General features: G+C 41.3%; 2 protein-coding genes across 6 annotated transcripts in view; one reads left to right on the top strand and one right to left on the bottom strand.

Moving 5' to 3' along the window:
- The window catches only part of gmds (GDP-mannose 4,6-dehydratase), a 262351-nt gene extending 244818 nt beyond the window's left edge, over positions 1 to 17533 (top strand). For 4 of the 5 annotated variants that reach the window (XM_061824038.1, XM_061824039.1, XM_061824036.1 and 1 more), the window contains 2 exons: positions 13815 to 13883; positions 17349 to 17533. In XM_061824038.1, the coding sequence (XP_061680022.1) occupies positions 13815 to 13883; positions 17349 to 17411 (132 nt within the window). In that variant the 3' untranslated portion in view covers positions 17412 to 17533. Of the gene's footprint in view, positions 1 to 13814; positions 13884 to 17348 lie in introns of those variants that run through there. The other variant, XR_009795595.1, reaches the window with a different exon arrangement.
- Positions 17534 to 20646: 3113 nt separating this feature from the next.
- On the bottom strand, positions 20647 to 22449 carry LOC133503573 (forkhead box C1-A-like). The gene has a single exon (XM_061825290.1). It carries the CDS (start codon positions 22324 to 22326, stop codon positions 20971 to 20973), a length of 1356 nt encoding a protein of 451 aa, XP_061681274.1. The 5' UTR covers positions 22327 to 22449; the 3' UTR covers positions 20647 to 20970.
- Between the last annotated feature and the right edge of the window lie 388 nt (positions 22450 to 22837).

Below are 22837 nucleotides of genomic sequence, written 5' to 3'. Positions count from 1 at the left end.
ATTTGTGATTCTGGGTCTGAAGAAACATAATAGAGCTCTCCTGAGACTGTGTTTTCACCTGCTCAAGCTCAAGCTTACACACCAGTGCACTGCAAGAGCACCGGTACCTCCATGTTTCTCCAGACAGACAACTGCATCAGTGCTTGAGAGAGAACTGCTTTCTGATCCATGTTTTTCTTTACTATTCCCATTTTTGTCAGAAAACAACAACAATACAACTTTAAATCCCTGATGGGATTTGGGCAGTTTGGTCATAAAACAACTTTTTAGTCTGGTCAAAGCTATTTGCTTTCCTCTCTAATATTGTCTTCTCTACTCCAGGATTGCTACCAGACTTCCAAAACAGAGCTGTTGTGCTCAGTTTATTTATATATGTAAGATAAAGTTAGTTTCCACAGTTACGATGACATCCATTACACAAAGTTTGACTTGGGTCCATCACAGAAGTGACACAACACAGCAGTGGTCTACTTTCCAATACCCAGGAATCACATTTTTGGTTGTTGGCAAGAGAGATCATCTTTAGTGTGTAAATGTGTGACCAGTGGGGGTACGCCCCTAGCCTGTAAATGCCTATTCTTGTACTGCCTGTGTGCTTTATGCAGCATGCTCACACTCTGTCATCTCCCTTGAAAAAAAAATTAATTGGGTTTAATGTTTTGGGGTTCTTTTGTGGGGAGTGTTGGAAAAACTCCAGAGGCAAGGGGATTTGGAATACTACCACATCGATGGAAATATTATTTTATAAATGCTTCACAGTGCAGTGTGACATTCTCCATGACAATAACAGTCATACAGAGAGCCAAGTTCACCTCTCATCCAATAATTTTTTCCATTATTGTGACGTAGTAAATGTGATGTTGATTTTTTTCTTTCTTTTTTTTAATCCAGTCCAATAAATATTTTTCAGCAAAATATAAACCCGAAGGCATGAATTTTAACATGTGGTTATTTGGAAAGATACTATTTGTATATTGATTATTTGTGATTTTTGAATGCTGTAGCAAAGGCTGGCATTAACAAAAACAAAATTCAAATTGGTCTTTTCTAATATTGCAATAGGCAAAGCAATACACCAAATATCCCTTAATAGTTTTACACATTATATAGTATTTCCTCCTCTTTTGGAGGAATATTGTCCAGCTCAACCTCTACACTGACCTTTTCAAGAGCTTCAACTACTTCCCACTTCTGTCTTCTGAATGGATGATCACTGGTCCTTTTCTTTGTCATGGTGCTGTTGTATCAACTTGAACCTTAGGGAGAGTACATAGAGTACTTCTGACTCACTACATTGAATTTACCTAGTCTTTTTTTTTTTTTTTAAATAATCTATAACTTCATATTTTGAGGGACTGGCAGAGTATTACTTTTAACAATGTTTACCAGCATCCTGGTGTTCAGTTTCAAATCGGCTCCATATGAAGATTATATTGTGACCCATCTGTTTGTGGTTTAAGTTAAATTATTCGTTACATGCTCTGTTTAAGGTGAATTCACATGGCTTCAGCGCACTTGTTAGCAGCTTTCTTTCATTTAGCAATCCAAACTCTCTGTCACCTGTCGAAATCTTTGTTGACAAAAGGAGTCACTGGATTAAATTCTAAACGCGGTTAATGTGATTTGGTCAGAAAAAGTACGAGACACATTTATAGGAGATACTGCTCATCAGCATCCAGGCACAAGTCAAGAAATGGGCAGAATATTTTCTCTCTCCACAGTAATCGTGACAGTAATACACAATGAAGTTCTTTGTGAAACACATTTTTTTAATAGTTTATTTTAAACTTTCAAATCTTAAAAATGATTTTGAAGGTCTGCAATTGATGTGTAAACGGAAGCTGATGCACCACACGAGAAAATAATTGGTACGTCTTGGCGGCATTGTTTTGGTCAGGTTATGGAGAGCAGACTGAGCATATTTCTTACTAAGAAACAATACATATTTCTTACATAATTATAAAGCAAGTACATTTTAATCGAATCATGATGTAGCATGTCTTCCAGAATTATTACTGTAGCTTCATGGTAGACTATGACTGATTGGTGTACATTATGTATGTGTCACGAACCAACGGTGCACGGGCAGACCCAAATGCAGGATTCCCAGACGAGTATATGATGTTCAGTGGGTTTTATTATAACAAAAGTTGTGCACGACAACACAGTCCAAGAAGACAGGATCTTAAACAAAAGAAACAACGTTTGATAACTATGAGTCAACTAAAGAGCATAACTAAAAGCATGACTGGGCTATAATGGCACAGTGGCAGAGTAACCCTGGATGCGGGAAAGCATACTCAACGAACTAGCAACCGCCAGCGACTAAAACTCCAACTTAAATCTTCTTCTTTTCCTTTCGGCTTGTCCCGTTAGGGGTCGCCACAGCGTGTCATCTTTTGCCATCTGAGCCTATCTCCTGCATCTTCCTCTCTAACCCCAACTGCCCTCATGTCTTCCCTCACTACATCCATAAACCTTCTCTTTGGTCTTCCTCTCGCTCTTTTGCCTGGGAGCTCCATCCTCAGCATCCTTCTACCAATATACTCACTCTCTCGCCACTGAACATGTCCAAACCATTGAAGTCTGCTCTCTCGAATCTTGTCTCCAAAACATCCAACATTGGCTCTCCCTCTAATGAGCTCATTTCTAATCCTATCCAAGCTGCTCACTCCGAGCGAGAACCTCAACATCTTCATTTCTGCCACCTCCAGTTCTGCTTCCTGTTGTTTCTTCAGTGCCACGGTCTCTAATCCGTACATCATGGCCGGCCACACCACTGTTTTGTAAACTTTGCCCTTCATCCTAGCAGAGACTCTTCTGTCACATAACACACCAGACACCTTTCGCCAGCTGTTCCAACCTGCTTGGACCCCATTTCTTCACTTCCTTACCACACTCACCATTGCTCTGGATTGTTGACCCTAAATATTTGAAGTTCTCCACCCTCGCTATCTCTTCTCCCTGTAGCCTCACTCTTCCCCCTCCACCTTTCTCATTCATGCACATAGATTCTGTTTTACTTTAGCTAATCTTCATTCCTCTCCTTTCCAGTGCATGTTTCCATCTTTCTAATTGTTCCACAGCCATCTCTCCAAATTGCTTCCATACCTTTACCGGTATGTCATCAGGACCAACTGCCTTTCTATTGTTCATCCTTTGTAGTGCCTTTCTGACTTCCCCCTTACTAATCATTGCCACTTCCTGGTCCTTCACACCTGCCTCTTCAACTCTCCCTTCTCTCTCATTTTCTTCATTCATCAACATCTCAAAGTATTCTTTCCATCTATTTAGCACACTACTGGCACCAGTCAACACATTTCCGTCTCTATCCTTAATCACCCTTACCTGCTGCACATCCTTCCCATCTCTATCCCTCTGTCTGGCCAACCTGTAGAGATTGTTTTCACCTTCTTTCGTGTCCAACCTGGTGTACATGTCTTCATATGCCTCTTGTTTAGCCTTTGCCACCCCGACCTTTGCCCTACGTCGCGTCTCGATGTACTCCTTTCGCCTCTCCTCTGTCCTCTCAGTGTCCCACTTCTTCTTCGCTAATCTCTTTCCTTGTATGACTCCCTGTATTTTGGGATTCCACCACCAAGTCTCCTTCTCCCCTTTCCTACCAGAAGACACACCAAGTACTCTCCTGCCTGTCTCTCTGATTACCTTGGCTGTCGTTGTCCAGTCTTCCGGGAGCTTCTGCTGTCCTTCGAGAGCCTGTCTTACCTCTTTCCAAAAGGCCGCACAACATTCTTCCTTTCTCAGCTTCCACCACATGGTTCTCTGCTCTACCTTTCTCTTCTTAATCTTCCTACCCACCACCAGAGTCATCCTACACACTACCATCCTATGCTGTCGAGCTACATTCTCTCCTACCACTACTTTACAGTCAGTAACCTCCTTCAGATTACATCGTCTGCACAAAATATAATCCACCTGCGTGCTTCTACCTCCGCTCATGTAGGTCACTATCTGTTCCTCTCTCTTCTGGAAATAAGTGTTCACTACAGCCATCTCCATCCTTTTTGCAAAGTTCCTTTCCTGGATGCCGTACTTACCCATCACTTCTTCATCGCCCCTGTTTCCTTTACCAATATGTCCATTACAATCTGCACCAATCACAACTCTCTCGCTCTCTGGGATGCTCAGAACTACTTCATCTAGTTCCTTCCAGAATTTCTCTTTCAACTCTAGGTCACATCCTACCTGTGGGGCATAGCCACTAACCACATTATACATAACACCCTCAATTTCAAATTTTAGTCTCATCACTCGATCTGATACTCTTTTCACCTCCAAGACATTCTTAGCCAGCTCTTCCTTTAAAATAACCCCTACTTCATTTCTCTTCCCATCTACTCCGTGGTAGAATAATTTAAACCCTGCTCCTAAACTTCTAGCTTTACTACCTTTCCACCTGCTCTCTTGGATGCACAGAATATCAACCTTTCTCCTAATCATCATGCTCTGTGCATTCCTCTTTTTCTTCTGATGATGGATCCGGTTTCCTCCTCTTCTTTGTCTTCGACCCACAGTAGTTGAATTTCCACCGACGCCCTGCAGGTTAGCAGTGCCGGGGACGGGCGTTGTTAACCCGAGCCACGACCGATCCGGTATGGGATTCTTTAGATGGATGCTCATATTTGTTTGGCACAGTTTTTACTTCTTCCTGACGCAACCCTTTGCATTTATCCGGGCTTGGGACCGGCCTACAGATTGCACTGGTTTGTGCCCCCATAGGGCTGAATTAAAACTCCAACTTAAATACATGGTCTAATCACTGTGTCTCATATGAAGCAGCTGTGACCGGCAACAGGTGTAATGGCTAAAACCCAAGGAGTGGTGGCCAGGCCACGCCCTCCTTGGCCGTGGTCCAGCCTTGCACATGACAGTATGAGTTTGAAATCGTTTCCAGTTCAGCCTTCAGCCTATCTTGTCACCTTGTAATTCATGTAGGAATGGAAATACTGTAAGGACCACAAATGAACACTTGCTGGACACTTTCTTGTGCACACTGCGTCATTTAATGACATCTGGTACGAGAAAATGTAGTAAGACATTGACGTTGAAAAAGATTCACTTTTTAGATGTCAGTGAGTCATTGATTATGCTGTGATCAAAATTATGAAGCGTATGCTGATTTTTGATAATTTTCATAAATAGTCACTTTAATTTCTATTGAATAAAATGATGTGTTGAAGGGGAATTAAAAGCAATTTTGTTTCATACAATTTTGAATATGCACCTACTATGATTAATATGGCATTTGTGGAAAATAATTCAAACTGATTAATTCATCGATTTTCATCCATTTCAGGGAACCGGCCTGTTGGGCAATAGCCCACTCTGCTGCCGACCAAATTTAATATTCAAACTACCGTCTATGGCGGACCTTCATATGTGCAAGTTCAGAAAATATTTTAGCAAAATCCCCGTGTATGCTGTAATAACCAGCCTATCTCAGGGTTGATGATATGATCTTTGAACACAATCTGAGCATGTTTGGGTTCCAATCATTATGTCGTTAACCCTTAGTTATGTTATTTATAGCAACTGCTTTTCCTTTTGGCTTGTCCCATTAGGGCTCACCACAGCGGGGGTTTTTTTCCATGCAAGCCCATCTCCTACATCCCCCCTTACAACACCAACAGTCCTCATGTCTTCCCTTACAACATCCATCAGCTCCATCCTCATCATCCTTCTTCCAATATTCTCACCCTCTCTCCTCTGGATGTGTCAAATCCATTGAAGTCTGCTCTTTCTAACTTTGTCTCCAAAACCTCAAACCTTGGTGGTCCCTCAGATGAGCTAATTTTTAAATTGTACTCAACCTGAACACTCCGAGAATAAATTTGAACCTTTTCATTTTTGCCACATCCAGATCTGCTTCCTGTTTTGTTTTGTTTTTTTCTCAATGGCACTGTCTCTAATATGTAGATCATAGCTGGCCTCACAACGGTCTTATAAACATTGCCCTTCGTCCTAGCAGAGACTCTTGCCACATAACACACCTGACACCGTCTTCCACCCATTTGAACCTGCTTGGACACGTTTCTTCACTTCTTTACCACACTCACAATTCATTTGGACTGTTGACCCCAAGTATTTAAAGTCCTCCACCCTTGCTATCTCTTCTTGCTGTAGCCTCACTTTTCTCCCCTTCACCTCTCTCATTCATGTACACTTTGGCTAATCTTCATTCCCCCTTTCTAGTGCATACCTCCATCATTCTAACTGTTCCTTTACTTGCTCCCTGCTTTCACAGCAGATCAAAAAGCAAAGAAAATGCATTTCTATAGCGCATTTAATACCTAATATCAAAGCGCTTTACATGATTAAAAGCATTTAATTATCAAAATAAGTGGACAGGACATTTAAATATTTAAAGCACAATAAAAACAGGTTTTAGTGCAAGAAATCTCATTGAAACGTTGAAGTACTTAAAGGCTTGAGAAGAAAGAAGACTTTCTAATCTGGATTTGAAAATACACACTGACATCGCCACTGTTGGCAACTTATTCCATTTTTGTAGGATAATAGCCAAATGCTGTATCACCAAGTTTGCTTTGGACTCTGCACTGCACTATTTGACTTAAGTCAGTCCATCTCAGAGCCCCACTGGGTTATTAGCATTTTTTTAATGTATTCAGGACTTAAACCATTTAGTGGTTCATAGACCAGTAGCATAACTTTAAAATCTATTCTAAAGCTGACTGGAATCCAGTGCAAGGACTTTAAAATTGGAGTTATATAATCTAACCTCTTTGTTCTGGTCAGAACCCGAGCTGCAGCATTCTGAATGAGCTGCAGCTGTTTAATGCTCTTTTTGGGGAGTCCAGTCAGAAGACCATTGCAGTAGTCAAGTCCACTCGAGATAAAAACATGGATGAGCTTTTCCTGGTCTGCTTGACACATACAAGCCTTCACTTTAGATCTGTTCTTCAAATGGTAAAAGGCAGTTTTTGTGATTGATTTGATATGAAGGTGAAAGTCCGGTCGGAGTCTATCAGAACTCCAAGGTTTTAAACTTTGTATTTGTTTTTAAAGATGGTGAATCCATGTGTTTACTAACAGTAATTGTCTTTTCTTTATTGCCAAAAACAAGTGTCTCAGTTTGGTTGTGGTTTAGTCGAAGCAAATTTTGGCTCATCCAGTTATTTATTTACTTTAGACAGTGGCACAACACCTCAACTGAACTGTAGTCATCTGGAGACACTGCTAAATATAGCTATAATCATCAAAATTATAGTTTTGAAGAATTTTACCCAAATAGCATATAGAGGCTGAACAGGAGGGGTGCAAAAACTGACCCTTGAGGGACCTTGTCAGGTTTACCAATGAGACATTCATCAAACAGGACAAAAAGGAAGCAAAGGCACCGGTTCAAGTTTGACAGCTCACGAGGAGAGAGGAGAGGAACTGTCTCGTATAATTCACCACTCCACTCTCTGATTATCCTCTCCTTAGCACCTCTTGTTTGTTTGGTTCGCCCCTAATTTACATGGATGTTACAAAAAGAAGACAAGGCAGCAAAACATAGTTGGAAACAAAGTGTACTTGTTTGTTCATGTGTGTGTGTTTGTGTATTGGAAGCAGATGTATGACAATTATATTCACAATTATTCCTACATTTCCCCCCTGTTTATCCTACATTTGCTGCCACGTTATCTGGAGCAGAGCAAGGCATTCTTCATTACAGGCAGGAACAGTTTCTTAATTGGAGCATAGGAAAGCATTCTTCATTGCAGGCAGGAGCAGTTTTCTTAATTCTATTCACAATTATTCCTACATTATCTCGCTGTGTATCCTACATTTGTTCAAATCCTCACATCATCTAATAGAGCACCCTTTTAGCTTTATTCTACAGAATCATATTTATGAAAACATAGTTACACTGGAAGGAAAACAGCATTAATCACTTGTAATCTTCTGGATCAGAGAACAGGTCTGGAAGAGAAGTCATAATGTCATCATCGTAGTCAATAATATCACTGCCTTTACCCTGTTGTGCCAATAGTGGATATATTTCTGAAAATGTAGAATTTGTCGGAGCAATAGCAGTGGTTATAAGTCGGTTAAGTGATGCCCTTATGCAGGGAATACAACAACATCTACACAATGTAAGAATAGTTGCATACACAGCTATAGAAACGAGGACAGAGAACACCAAATTTTTATATTTGCCAAACATTTTTTTCCCACCACTCAGACCAGGCTTTTGTGTTCACACCTGAGTGCTCCTTCATCTTGTGGTTCATGGTGCAGAGACTTTGAATTGCCTTGTGCGTTTTATTTGGTATAAATGTTCAACAGTGGTCACCGAACGTTGAGCAGACGCCACCCTTCTCGGCCAGGAGCATCTTGATCGCTATGCGGTTCTGGAATGCCATAGGTTACAGCTAGTTGTTCTCTTATGGCAATAAAGCCTGCTTCTATATAGTTACCTAGTTTCTGTACATTGTAATGTATGTAGTTGATTCTGTCAACGTTTTTATTTGGGGTTCTCAATAACAAGATGGATTCCCATCCTGCAGCAATCTGGTTAGCCAATTTATACTCATCTGATACGCCTCATGGGATGCCAATTGCATCAATGTATGTTGTGTCTCCATCTTTCCAAGAGGGCCTTTGCTTTCGGGGAAAAACGAGGGGAGGTCCAAAGATGGATGCTGCCAATTGTATATCCTCTGCTGTGGATGGGAACACAGTGACAGATAACAGCAGTGATACCAGTGCACACGTTCCTGATGCATTTATCAGTGTGTCATACAACTTTTGACGAACACGCCACCACCACACATCGCTGCGTGGAAGCAGCGGGGCAGTTTGCCAATGGATATCATGACATGTTTTTTTGAGACTTCCCACCTTAGCACCTGTCCCGGTAAAGCTAACATAGGAGAAGTTAGCTAATCCAGCATTGGTATAAATTATCAGTTCATCATTGACTGCCTGAGTTGTTGGATAAACATTATTCATTTCTGTCAGGCGGTGTTAGGAGTTGTTTTTAGTTATTACCTCCAGGGTACACTGTGTTGGAATTTCTGCTGGAATGAGACGTAGTAGTAGCCTAGGGCCCATGCAGGTGATGCAACTATAGTTCACCATGTTAGCTGCATTCTATATTAATAACAAGCAGTTGTTTCCTATTTGTGAAATACCTGTCAGTACCAAAAATAAAAAATGTTCCTCACGCTATTTCGGTTAAAATACTTAAACTATCCCCATAGTATATGTCCCCTTTTGTATGGCATTTGAGTATAGGGTAGCATTAAATTGGCAAACGGTGACAAGAAAATGGAGGTTTCCTTTAGCATAAGTCCATAGATGGAATCCTCATCAAGATGTGGTAGAAGGCTTAAAAGCCGGGGGAATAATTGAACCTTGAGTTAAATTTACCTGTATTGTAAGGCCTATTTCTGTCTTAAGCAAGGTTATTAGGTGTTTGTGATGCCGAGAATATGATGATGTTCCCCAGGAGGGGGTCCATCTGTTACCTTCATCCCGCCACCAGGTTGTTCCACCTGGAGTCTTGTACATTATTTGTCAGATACCATTTATTTGATCTATACCTTATTTCTTGTAGAGTCCCTTTGTTTGAGTGTTCAATTAGACACGGCCAAGGAATTAAAATACTGCTTAACTGATTCATTGGGAGGCACAGATGGAGTCCTCCCCTCATGCCTCGGTGACTGTCGCATAGTTGTTTATCAATGTTATTTGAAATGAGGTTGTGCCTCTTTATCTTATGTGTGGTAGGCTTAGTTGACTGAGTATAATTATGGCTTCTGTTGTTCTGTGTTTTTGTCAGCTTTACAGGTGTCCAAGGTACCATATGAACAAAAATATCATTACGGCTGTCAGCGTTGCACCCCAACCTGCTATCATATTAACTAGCCATTTTGAAGTCATGTCGACCAAGTCACCCCTAAATGAGTCAGGTGTCTTTTAAATCTTCACCAACCTTTGGGTATTTTCAGATACTATAAATCTGCACCCACTTTATGTTGGACTTTGCTCACATTTCCCTAAAGGTGACTCAGCTGAGATGACCTTTTTAGAGTGTGTAAGGTTTATCCACGTGTTTCTTTTTGCTATTTTGTCCATGTCATTCAGCTCCTCCCCAGTCTGTGCCAGTGTTCTGGTAAAACTGCATGTACATTTGATGTTAAGTCATAAGCATAGGATGAATAGACAAATGGTAATAATAGTTATTAAAGGACAGTAACTTGTTCCATTTTTTTTTCAATCTGATGGTGTAGTAGTACACACGTGCAGGCAGTACGGGATGAATTGCCACTCAGTGATGGTATGTATTTTCCCTACAACTTGCTAGTGACCAATTCAGGGTGTAGTATGCCTTTGCCCGAAGTTAGCTGGGATAGGCTCCAGTTCACTCTCCGAATAAATGCAGAGGGGTTGCGTTAGGAGGCGCATCAGGCATAAAAAATCTAAAAGACCCTTACCGCCACCCCACCGTGTCACTGGCAAAATAATGGTTTTACACATCAATGCTGATAAATTTCCTAATTTGTTTCCAGTTCCTATCAATTTGATGCATATGAAATTTCCTGGTGACACGTCATTAGAAAACAGTGATTTTTGTTTTTCAAAAGAAGTTAATGGATAAAGAGAATACACCCCCCCCTTTTTTTTTTGCATTCGTTTTCAGGTAATAGCACTGGTGTTATCTGTTGACCCGTGCACATAACACAATCTTTTGAACAAGTTTTTGCTGTTTGTTTTACTACAAGGAGCCAATAAATATAGACACACACACAGCAGCAGCACAGTGGAGCAGCAGGAAAGCGTTGCCCCCACTGTTTTGAGGTCCCAGGTTCAATCCCAGCCCTGCCTGTGTGGAGTTTGCATGTTCTCCCTGTGCCTGTGTGCGTTTTCTCCGGGACTCCAGTTCCCTCCCACATCCCAAAAACATGCAACATTAATTGGACACTCTAAATTGCCCCTCGGTGTGATTTTAAGTGCGGCAGTTTGTCTCAATGTGCCCTGCGATTGGGTGGCAACCAGTTCCGGGTGTACACCGCCTCCTGCCCGTTGACAGCTGGGATAGGCTCCAGCACTCCCGGGACGATATATATATTTAATTATTTTTTTTATTATATTTTGTAGACCACACGATTTGTCACTTTAAACTGCTCCCTTTGCACATTTGGCACTGTTAACACACTTATCTATATGGGTTTTACATCTTGCACGTCTTATAAGGAATAGTTCCTATAAACAGAAATGTTTCTTTTTCTTTGTTCTTGTTGCTATGTTGTTTCTTGTTCTTAGTTCTGAATGTCGTACCAGGGCAGCACCAACTGCTGGAAAAAAATTCCTTGTGTGTTTTTACACACTTGGCCATTAAAGCTGATTCTGATTCGGGAGGATTGTAAGGTTGTCGACCACAGCAAGCAGAGTGCAAGTATTGTTGAGGTTACTGATGATTTCAGCTGTCTAGCTCCAACTAACTCTTGGTTAATATTACAAAGACACTGTCTGTAGAGGACATAATCAATATGGAGTTTAGTTTTTCTCCACTTGCGTTCCACTTTGCTCCACTCCGATTTAGATCTCTTGACCATCATTGTCCTCCTCCATGGTGTTGTAGGTCGCCTCAGGATGGTCTTAGTTTTAACAAAAGCAACACCGTTCATGGAATTTGTGATTTTCGATGTAAAATTGTCCAAACATTCATCAATTGTCTCAGCATTCACAGTTTGCGGCACAGCAACAGTCTCCATAAATTTAGTGGCAGCACTTATTTATGTACCTTTTCTTAATGGACATTGATGTTGTCTGAACATTTGGAAGAATCTATAATTAAAAAAATACACATGAATGGTCAAAAAGCCATATCCTTAATGTCAATTGATAGAATCTCAACATCCTTTGAGATGACCAGGTTTAAGATGTGACCTTGAGTGTGAGTTGGACTCTTAATATTTTGAGAGAGGTTGAATGTGTCTTGTATGGCAAAGAGTTCTTTGGATGTTTTCCATGTTGTCAACATGAATGTTAAACTCTCCTATTACGATAAAATACTTGTAGTCAGTAAAAATAATTGATAGCAGTTCTGAAAAATCTTCTATAAATTTTATATTGTATATTGGAGGTCTACAAGTTATTAAAACAATAACCTGTGGGTTACCTTTAGCTAAAAAAAGACAGATATTAAAATGAGCTAAAATCACCAAGTATAATTTTCTCCACTGAGATAGTGACTTAAAAATACAGTATCAGCAATACCACTGCCTTTTTTCCCTATTTGACACTTGTTCATAAAATTAAAATTTGGTGATGTTACCTCATTTAAAATTCTCCTACAACTACTTTGTGTTAACCACATTTCATTTAATCACAAAAAGTTCAGATTATAGGTTGTAATGATGTCATTAATCAACATTTATTTATTACCCAGTGACCTGACATTAAAAAGAGCTAGTCTGGCAGAGATAACTCCAGACAATGGTTTGATAGATTCACATTTCATCCTCAATAAGTTTGAAGTTCTCACGTTTTTTGTGCCATATCTCTTGGATGAACTTTCTCTCCCCTGTAATTACATTGATGAAAAATGCCTGCTCTCCAAACTGCTCTCGAAGTTATTCTGGAAAAGACCCTGCATATGTCAGTCATATGCACAGGTAATATTCTTTATGGGTGGATGAGGGGTGTTTCGCTTCTCAGTGGAGGGTGGTTTCAGGTGGGCGGGGTGGTGGGTAACATGCTAACATCCTTCCCATCTCTCTCCCTCTGTCTGTCCAACTTGTAGAGATCATTTTCCCCTACTTTAGAGTCCAACCTGACATACCATGCCTTCATATGCCTCTTGTTTGGCCTTTGCCACCTCGACCATTGCCCAACATCACATGTTGATATATTCCTTCCTCTGCTCTGCCTTTCTTTCCTTAATCTTCCTTCAATGTCATCCTACACACCACCATCCTATGCTGTCTAGTTTCACTCTCCCCTACCACTACTTTACAGTCAGTAACCTCCTTCAGATTACATCATCTGCACAAAATGTTATCCACCTGCGTGCTTCTACCTACGCTCTTGTAAGTCACCCTATGTTCCTACCTCTTCTAGAAAAAAATCTTCACTTCTGCCATTTATATCTTTTTTGCAAAGTCTACCACCATCTGTCCCTCCAAGTTCCTTTTGTTGATGCTTTATTTCTCCATCACTTCTTCATCACCCCTTTTTCCTTCACCAAGAAATCCATTACAACCTGCAACAATCACAACTTTCTCTTTGTCTGGGATGGTCAGAACTACTCCGTCTAGCTCCTCCCAGAATTTCTCCTTCACCTGAAGGTTGTTATGGCAGCAAACACTGAAAGAAGTTATGCACATCGAGTTATTATGTACTTGACTTCACTAAAAAAAACAGATTTTGCTTTCTCAGGTTTCTCCAGATAATTTGAGTAACCCACCCAAGTCTGTTTTTTTGAGAATGTGTGGAGCACAAAGAGAGCGAGAGGCTACTTTGAAAATTCATGTTTTTTCAAACACTCTTTGGTGGTCTCAAACATTTCTCAATGGGTCTTGAACACGGTACAAAAAAACAGAAGCGAAAAACAACTAAGGGGTTGCTAGGTGGGGATATCGTGAATTCTCGTCTTGGGGTTTACGCCACCAGGGTCCCACAATTCATCATGCTCTGGCACCAAAAGAGGGACACAGTCTGAACAGATTGGTGCTTGTAATAAGACACTAAAACTCCACCTAGGTGTTGGAGTCTACTTTCTTTGGGTTACCTGATAGACACGGGCCAACATTTGTTCTTCTTTACTCTTTCCCCTATAGGATTACCTCCAAGGGAACAGCAGCAAAGCATATCAGAAGCTGGGTTGGAAGCCAAAAGTGACATTTGAGGTGAGTCAAGGATTGAGTTTTAACACCCACTAGGTGGTAGCATGGGTAGAGTCACAAGAATATTTTTCCACAACTATTACTGTATACAGATACTGTATGAAAATATTTGTTCAAATATTCCGTAACTGATACAGGAAAATAAAGCTCCTGACATGCTTGTATTGGAGTATGAAGGTATACTTTTTTTTTTAAATCTATTAGGATACAGAGAAATAGTGTGACGACTCCAAGACAATGTTGTGCTCACTGTATCACAGTTTCAACATCTCTTCAATGTAGCTGCAAATGTTGCACTGATTCATTTGAATCAAGGGATGGTTGCCCTTGGAGTTTTCTGTGCAATGAGAATGATAAGAGTAGGACAACACTTTAAGTGATTGAACATATTTGACATATCTGCCTTAAATTCAGTCCGTTACCTGATAAGTACTCCCTGACCAGCTGCAAACATAATGGTTTAATTCCGTAATGTCAATTGCACTGATGTACAACTGCACTACATCACGGTTCTGTTTATTTTATTTAGCAAAGACAGAATTGTTGATACAGATTTTACAGTGGAATTACAATTTCATATTTGTTGTGATTTGATGTGATTCCACTAGCTTGTAATCATTTAACATGAAACAATTTTTTCTTTCCTTTTTTTGATATGCATAATTGAGGTCTACATTTTAAATATGTAGTGCATTTCTGTAAATAAAGTGTAAAACATTGTGATTTTATAATGTTCATCATTACCATACAATGCATGAAAATAATAATATTTGACTAGATTTGTTTTCCATACTGAAAATACAATTTAAAAAAACCAATGTGAGATCTGATGAGGACTTAAGTTTATGTGGTGGAGTGGGTGTAACGGAGGTCATTTCACATGAATAACTAATAATCAAGCGTCAAAGACATTTTATTTTCTTCTTTGTACTTACAAAGTCTCTTGGCAGTACATTCACAATGACTGGTAGCTTGTATTTTGGGAATCTGCATTATTAACTTAAATTTTTTTTTGCTTATCCTGCGATTGGCTGGTGTACGCTGGGCTCCAGCATGAGTTTTACAGAAAATGGATGGTTGGTTGGTTGGTTGGTTGGTTGGTTGGTTGGTTGGTTGGTTGGTTAGTTTTACACCAAGGTGCCAAAGTATGGCCTTTGCTGAGCACTAATGATAAGACATCCATCCATCCATCCATTTTCTTAGCCACTTATCCTCACAAGGATCACGGGGAGTGCTTGAGCCTATCCCAGCTGTCAATGAGCAGGAGGCAGTATACACCATGGGCTGGTTGCCACCCAATCTTGGGCACATAGAGACAAACAGTTGCACTCATAATTGCAACTAGGGACAATTTAGAGTGTACAATTTATGTTGCATGTTTTTGAGATGTGGAAGGAAACCGGAGTGCCTGGAGGAAACCCACACAGGCACAGGGAGAATATGAAAACTCCACACAGGTGGGTCCGGGATTGAAACCAGGACCTCAGAACTTTGAGGCCAACGCTTTCCAGCTGCGCCACCGTGCCACCCTAACAAGCCTTTTTTTTTTTTGCATTAATTTGGTCATTTCAAACCTAAAAAAATAAATACAAATAAAGACTAAACTGATGAAGTTGTGGAATTTAAAATGCATAGGTTAATGCACATATTTTTGTTAAATCGGTTGATGGAATAATTTGAATTTATTCATCATGGACGACTAAAAATGAAAGTTCTTTGTTCCCTCACTGAAAAAAATAACACATCTAAAGAAGACACAGCCCATTTGTCTGTCATTTTTCAAAATCGAATATGGCCATTGAACACAAATATTTTCTCTGCACCGGTGATATTCAAAGTGTGGTACTTGGACCACAAGTGGCCCCTGGCCTCCCTTTACTAATCTGCAAAAGATTCAATGAATCAAAGTTTAAACTGAGCAGGTTAGAGTGTGTCATCTTTTTGATCAGTCCATTACATTTGTTAAGATCTGTTTTATTGTATTTAACTTTTAAATACATTTGCTTCAAATCTTTTAGAACTGATTATTTTTCCAGCAGTTATGTGCGTTCATTTTTACATTTCAAATAACATTTTAATTTCAGTCATTACTTAAAGGCCAAGTGTCATCCCTATAAACATTCTAAAATAGATATTGTAATGAAAAATACATATAACATTATTCACTTCAATGTCTATACAAAAAAATAAATGTGAGCGGAGAGTGCGTCATCCATGCGCAAAGTTGCAGATATGTCTTTCTACGACATCCAAGTCGTCGCCATATTGGCTGCATCCCCTGTCCTTGACCTCACCCAGACATTCGCCAATGAAAACTCGCGGTGCACCCTAACTATGGGAAACAAACGCGCCACTTCTGACACGGAAGCTGTTTTCAAAAGGAGAACACCACACAACCGAGTGAAGTTACCGGGGCAATATTACACTGTTGTTTCGAGCCATATTCAGATGATATGCGATCACGGCCAAACCGCATTCGTGTCCGATCCACTTCCGCGGCGGAGATGAGCCATCAGAGCCGTCCTGCTTTAGGGGGTTGTTCATAGACGCCGCAGTATGCGATGAACAACACAGTCGAGCCGGGGGCAGTTTACTGCGCGCACGCAGCTGAGTGAGGCGTTCTTGGCTGGGTTCTTCACATTTGCTGCCGTCCGCGCAGCAGCCCGACGCCGTCCGATGCGCACATTGACATATTTCGTCGGCGGATCTTTTGTTACGTTATGAGAGACCGATTACGTGGTCCGCCCCAAACTATTATTTTTTTTTTAGTAGCTGTACACACACCTACCTGTTATATGGAACCCACGAAGCTCTCGTCCTCTGCACCCGTGCAATCCATTTTTCATAACGAACCGGGTCTCTTGCAAACTTATGAAGGGTAAATCCATTCTCCCGAGTGTTCAAGCAATGTCCAACAATGCAATGAGCCGGCATTTTGGCTAACACAAAGGAACAACGAGCTACCTTCCCGGAGGTAAAACTAATGGAAACAAAGGAGTCCACTTGGGAGCGCCGCTGTCCTGTGCGTCATGTCCTGCTTCTTCTCAAAAACAAATCCCTCAAGAGGATTTTCATGCCAGGTGTTACAAAAAGCTGTATACGTCAAAATCATGTTTTGTGGTGAAAAAACGCATGGGCCCATATTGGCTGACGTTTTTTCATGAATAACATACTAAAAATCATCAATTTCATGACAGTAGCCCTTTAAGTGCAGTTTGTGTTTTACCAGCATGGAGTCTTACAGTGTCTTAAAATAATAATTACTACATTTAAGCCGGGGGTGAACACTTGAATCCACCGGACTGCTGCATTTTAGTGTTGCTCAATATTGGTTGTATTTTTGAGTGTGGTACTCAGTGTAAACCTTTGGAAACCATGCTCTCCGCTGCGAAGAGATGTTTCTGTATTTGCTGTCATTGAAAGTTTCTCGCCTGCATTTTGACCTTTAAATGTGACACGTGTCTGCAGGAGCTGGTGAAAGAAATGGTGGAGGCAGACATCGAGCTGATGAAGGAAAACCCAAATGCCTAAGATTGTCCGTTTGGGACATGCAATCCACATTCCCATCAACGCACACATCAGAAGTACCATGAAGTTCCAAATTAATGTTTTTTTTTCATTTTCAACTATTAAACAATGAATGATTTCCTTGAGTTATGTGCTTTATTTAAGAACAGTACCCAGTCCATGTAAAGAATTATGAACTTGTGTGTGTCTGTTGCGCAAAGGTCGCCTGCTTCAGCTTCTGCTGTGTTCCTATGATCCATTGCTTTTTAAGTTTTTTCTTTTGTCAGCAGAGAACTCTCTCTTACTGGACAGGAAGTAGTTTTGGAAATTCTGCTTATTTTGCTCCCAAAAAGATCACTTATTGAGACGAATCTGGACATTCTCGTGGCACTCTATTTTTTTTTTTTTTTAAGGAACATTAAGACTCCCACATTTGTGGCCTTTCTTTTTTAATAAGTCGCTCTGAATGTAGCGTGAGTCAACCGTCAATATATATATGTGTGTGTGTAATAAAAAGGTTCATCTTTTTTATTAATTAATAATATAGTGAATATGTAAGCATGCATGAAAATCACATTCGGGAATTTTGTTCCGCTGTTTGTGTTACATTCATGTGAAGGAACTATTCATTTTCTTTACTAAATACAAAAAACATGAAAAATAAATCATGGCCCATGTGGGCTGTTTCATGAAAAAAAAAAAGCTTCTACAATGTTAATATTGCATTTTGGTTTATCTCGCATACATTGATGATAATTGATTTTTATTTATTTATTTTTGCATATAAAATTCCAAACCACTGGCAATCTTAATTTATGGGCCCAGTAAATATTGTTCTCTGCCTGAAAAGGCAAAGTCATTTGAACGGCTCTCGTTATTTTGCATTATACTGAAGCTGAGCTGTGCATGTGTGGAGGCGTTTCAGGACAACACCTAAAGACCTTTTCAAGTGTGCGTGATGGCCGTGGACATACGTGGAGAGCAAATGAGAAGCAGATGTGCTCCGACTGGGTTTGGGCCGCTGAAATCTGGCGAAGAATGGAGAGCGGAGCTTCTGGGTGGGGGCGTGGGGCTGGGGGCTGAGCATCTCACGAGTGCTCTTCATGCTGCCCCCCACCCGCAACACCTTTACAACACAAGTCCCGTGATTTCTATTGGTGGGAAAATAAAGATAAGCGGATCCAAATCTGGGAAAAAAATGGTTCAACTAAAAAAATCACCTGTGAGTAATTCGGGAGCGGGAGCGCTCCATTTGGACTCAATACCGCTTTCTCCTCCCCCCCCCCCACCCCCTCCCCCCAATTCCATCTAAAAGACTTTTAATAAACTGCTCTTTTTGTCTGTACAGAGGCGATTTATACGGAGAAAACACTCATTTTAAATGTACACAAATGTGACATTTTTACTGACTAAACGGGTTTAAATCCAATGTGTTTTTGTAACGCAAAGCTTTTATTTTGTAATTGTTAAAAAGACAAATATCAAAGAGAGTCGTATCGTGTCTCAATTCAATTACGTGCAGGACCAAAAAATGTAATCATTTTGGATTACAGTGCACCTTTTTAGGTAGTTCCATGTGAGATAAATGCCCAAATCAATTGCATTAAAGCATACAACCTGACCTTCCGGGTTTTAGCTTCAATAATGCAAAAATAAAATTATTTATTACATTGAAAGTCGTCGTTTTTAGCATGCGTTCATACTTTGGTTTCCAGTTTGGAGGAAAAAAATGGACTTTATTTTCGGTTGCACGTCATTAAAATATGGTGAAATCAAATACTAATAATCAAATGTTTATTGGACAAAATTTAAACGTGCAGCCGATGTACGTTTTCCAATTGCGTAAATTCAAAGATTGTTTTGTTTTGTTTTTTGCGTGTATGGAAAATGTGATTGTGTTATCTTGCAATACTAAGAGAGGGCATTTCACTTTGCTCCCCCTCAGAGGCCAGAGAGGTAAAACTTACGTCATGTGTCTACTTGTTGGGAGCAAAGAAGGGAAAAAACGTCTGCGATGTTGATGCAAGTTGAACTTTTCAATGTTAAAAGTTTGGTATGACATATAGAGACATTAAATATAAGGCCTGTGAATTGATTTACTGTGAGTCGACTGTACTCTGAGTATTGAAACGTAGTATAGTTCCACAAAATTGCAGTGCATCTTAAAAGGGACCAGCATGACACCAATCGGTCTGTTCTAAAGGTTTATGTTAATTACATTACAAAAGCCTCTAAACAATAAAATGCCGCATGAAAGATAAGTGCTGTCCTTTGTGTGGTTAGTGGGGATTGACTACTCATCATGTTCTTGTAACCACCTGCCTGCAAGTGAAAATAAAACGTCAAAGCACGTCTAAAAAAGAGAAGAAAAGAAAAAGGTACCGGTGACCGCCGTCGCACTCTTGTTATTCTTTGAGGGTCACATCAATCACGGTGACGCTTGTTTACAATTAGCCCAGAATGTCGACGGACATCTGTGCGCAGGTTGTTGTTTTTCAATGTTGTGAAAGAGGAATCTGAAACCCACGTCACCACCCCTCACAGCCACGGTAAATTAATCAAAATCGTTCAAACAATGCAGCCATAATAAACAAATGAGTTCCTCAAAACCGCTCTTTTACTGTGAAGGCCTAGGGTGAAATGAGAAATTAATTATCTTTCTTTCACTCATCTCGTAATGTTAAACGAGGCGTTCGTAATGTTCATTTTGTTGTTTTTAAAGTATACAAAATATTACATCAAATGTTGTTCTAAATTATACACATCTGACGGGGGGCAAAAAAAATATTCATGCAATTAGTACATCTGTGGGATTTCTCCTTCACCGTGCATTAAATTGCATAATTTTGCATTCAATCTTTGGTCAGTGGCAGAAGATGGAAGTTGACTTTGGAAGATTTGAGTAATTCTGCTGACTCGGCCTTTTAATGGCTTCACTGCAGCTGCTGTCACACGTGTGTTTGTTTGTTTATTTACAAGGACGCAAACCCGAGAAGGCGTCATTTCAGCGGAATCCCAAGGCCGCATTTAATTGGGTCCCAACTATATTTATTTAATTTAGCGCCTAAGTCAAAACGTATTTATTTTTAATGCAAATATAAAACCCTCAGTGTTCTCCCAAAAAGCCTGCTTTTAGTACACTGTCATATGTTTACATACAGTGCTCATTAAAAAAATATATATATACCTGTATCATTGATAAATCACTCAAATTAAAACCATAGAACTTTATTAAACAAAAAAAATAATGCCTTCAAAACGTATTGACAAATGACGTGAATAAAGTAACCAATTGAGTCTACAAAGTTCCCACTTCAACCTATTGGGGACATATTAAGACGGCATATGAAATTTCAAGAACATCACTTTTCAAAAATAAATATATTAGGATACGCTTTGCAGTCAATTATCAGTATATTTTTTTAAATTAAGAGAATGAACTTTCGTGTTTTAGTGTTAAGTGTGATGGTCAAATTAATCTCTGAATCGCGCTTGTCCGTTCAGGATGTAATTTTTGATTTAAAAAAATACAAAAATACAGTCAAAAAAAGTATATATTAAGGTTGTAATTCGAAAGACACTCTCAGAACTTGCTGCAGTCATAAACAAAAGCTCCTGATGTGCGGTAGATGGACTGGGTGGACGGGAAGGCCATCTGACAGCCGTTACTCGCGTGAAGTGCAGAGCCGTTGAGTCCCATTCGCTGGGACTCGAACATGTCCCTGACGCAATGGAGGTTCTGCTGGGACTGGTACCCCGCGCTCAAGTGGCTGAGGTCCCCGTACCAGGAGGCGAGCCGGCCCTGGGGCGCCTGGTGGCCCTCCTGGCCCGCCGGGCTCACGTTTGTGTGGCCGAGCGGCGGCGGTGGCGAAGCGGCGCTGGCGGTATTGGTGACGCAGTAGTCTGGCAAAACGTCATCCGCGGTGGCGGACGGCGGCAGGTGACCGCCGGAGGTTCTGTCCCCAACATAGAGGCTCATGGCCTGCAAGTTGCAGTGGTAGGCGGAGTTGGCAGAGTTGTTGTTGCAGGTGGTGGACGACGCCTGGTTCGGGGAGTAGCTGAGCGCCAGGGAGGGGGCTATAGCTGTCCGAGAGGAGGCGAGGAGCGGCGGCGAAAGGTCAGCGTGGGGAGAGCCTCGCAGGGAGGTGATGATGTTATCCACGCTGAACCCCTGATGCGTGGACGCCTGGCCGTGCTGTTGCTGGTGCTGGTCCGGGTTGTCCGGCAAGTCGTGCGGGCTCCCGCTGGACAGGCTGCTGCCGCTGCTGCTGTCGGGACTTTCGATTTTCAGAGCCGGCGAGACGGCTTGAGGGGGCGTGCAGGTCCCCTTCTCCGTCTTAATGTCCTGTATGCGAACAGGCTGCAAGGAGTTGTGCACCAGTAGTTCCTGCTCCTTGCCCCGGTCGCGCTCGTCCTTGTCCTTCTGCACGTCGTTCTTCTTGAACCTCCTCCTGCGCCTCAGAAAGCTGCCGTTCTCGAACATGTTGTACGAATCTGGGTCCAGGGTCCAATAGCTGCCCTTGCCGGGCTTCTTGTCGTCGCGGGGCACTTTGACGAAGCACTCGTTAAGAGACAGATTGTGCCGTATGCTGTTCTGCCAGCCTTGCTTGTTGTCCCGGTAGAACGGGAACCTCTCCATGATGAACTGGTAGATGCCATTCAGCGTGATCTTCTTCTCGGGCGAGTTTTGGATAGCCATGGTGATGAGGGCGATGTAGCTGTACGGCGGCTTCACCACGTCTTTGGGCTGGTGCTGGGGGTTGTACGGGCCATAGGCGCGGGCTATACCGGCCGGGTACTGGTCGTGAGCTGCGTGGGAGTACACGCTCACTGGCGCGGGCATCCCGGCGTAGCCGTTCCGATAGTAGCTCTGCTCGCTGCTGATGTAAGGCACGACCCCCAGAGTGTTTGGGCTGGACACGGAGTAGCGCGCCTGCATCTTGCGCGATGCGGCCAACGCCGTAAAGTGCTCCACCTGGCTTTTGTCTTCTTTAGTCCCGTTTAGGCCGCAGCTGTCGCCACTGAACCAGAGGCTGTCCGGGCTACCGCGGCTAACATTTGAATCTCGATTAGGCTTAAAAGAAGCTCGGAGCGAGACTCCGCAAAGAGGGAGAAAGAGTCCAAAACATCTCTCTCTTTTTTTTTTTTTTTGGAGGGGGGGGGGGGGGGTCTTTCCTTTGCACACTTTTCCTCCCTTTTGGCTGCTTGGGCTGCTCCTCCCCAAATGTGCGCTCCATCATCCAATTGGAGGACGAAGAAGAATAATCCACTCGTTCGTTTTCCAGAAAAATCCCCACAATAACGACAAATATAACTTCACCCTCCTCCAAAAGTTAATAAAATATAAAAAAAAAATACATGAGGTTGGGGGAAAACTACACAGAAAAAAATAAAGACTTACTTCGAAATGTGTTCAACATTATTTTCAAGAAAAAACTGCAACATACGTT

Source organism: Syngnathoides biaculeatus, chromosome 7, assembly GCF_019802595.1.
Source record: "Syngnathoides biaculeatus isolate LvHL_M chromosome 7, ASM1980259v1, whole genome shotgun sequence".
NCBI lineage: Eukaryota > Metazoa > Chordata > Actinopteri > Syngnathiformes > Syngnathidae > Syngnathoides > Syngnathoides biaculeatus.
The sequence above is the reverse complement of the archived record's forward strand: the minus strand, read 5'-3'. Positions and strand labels throughout refer to the sequence as shown.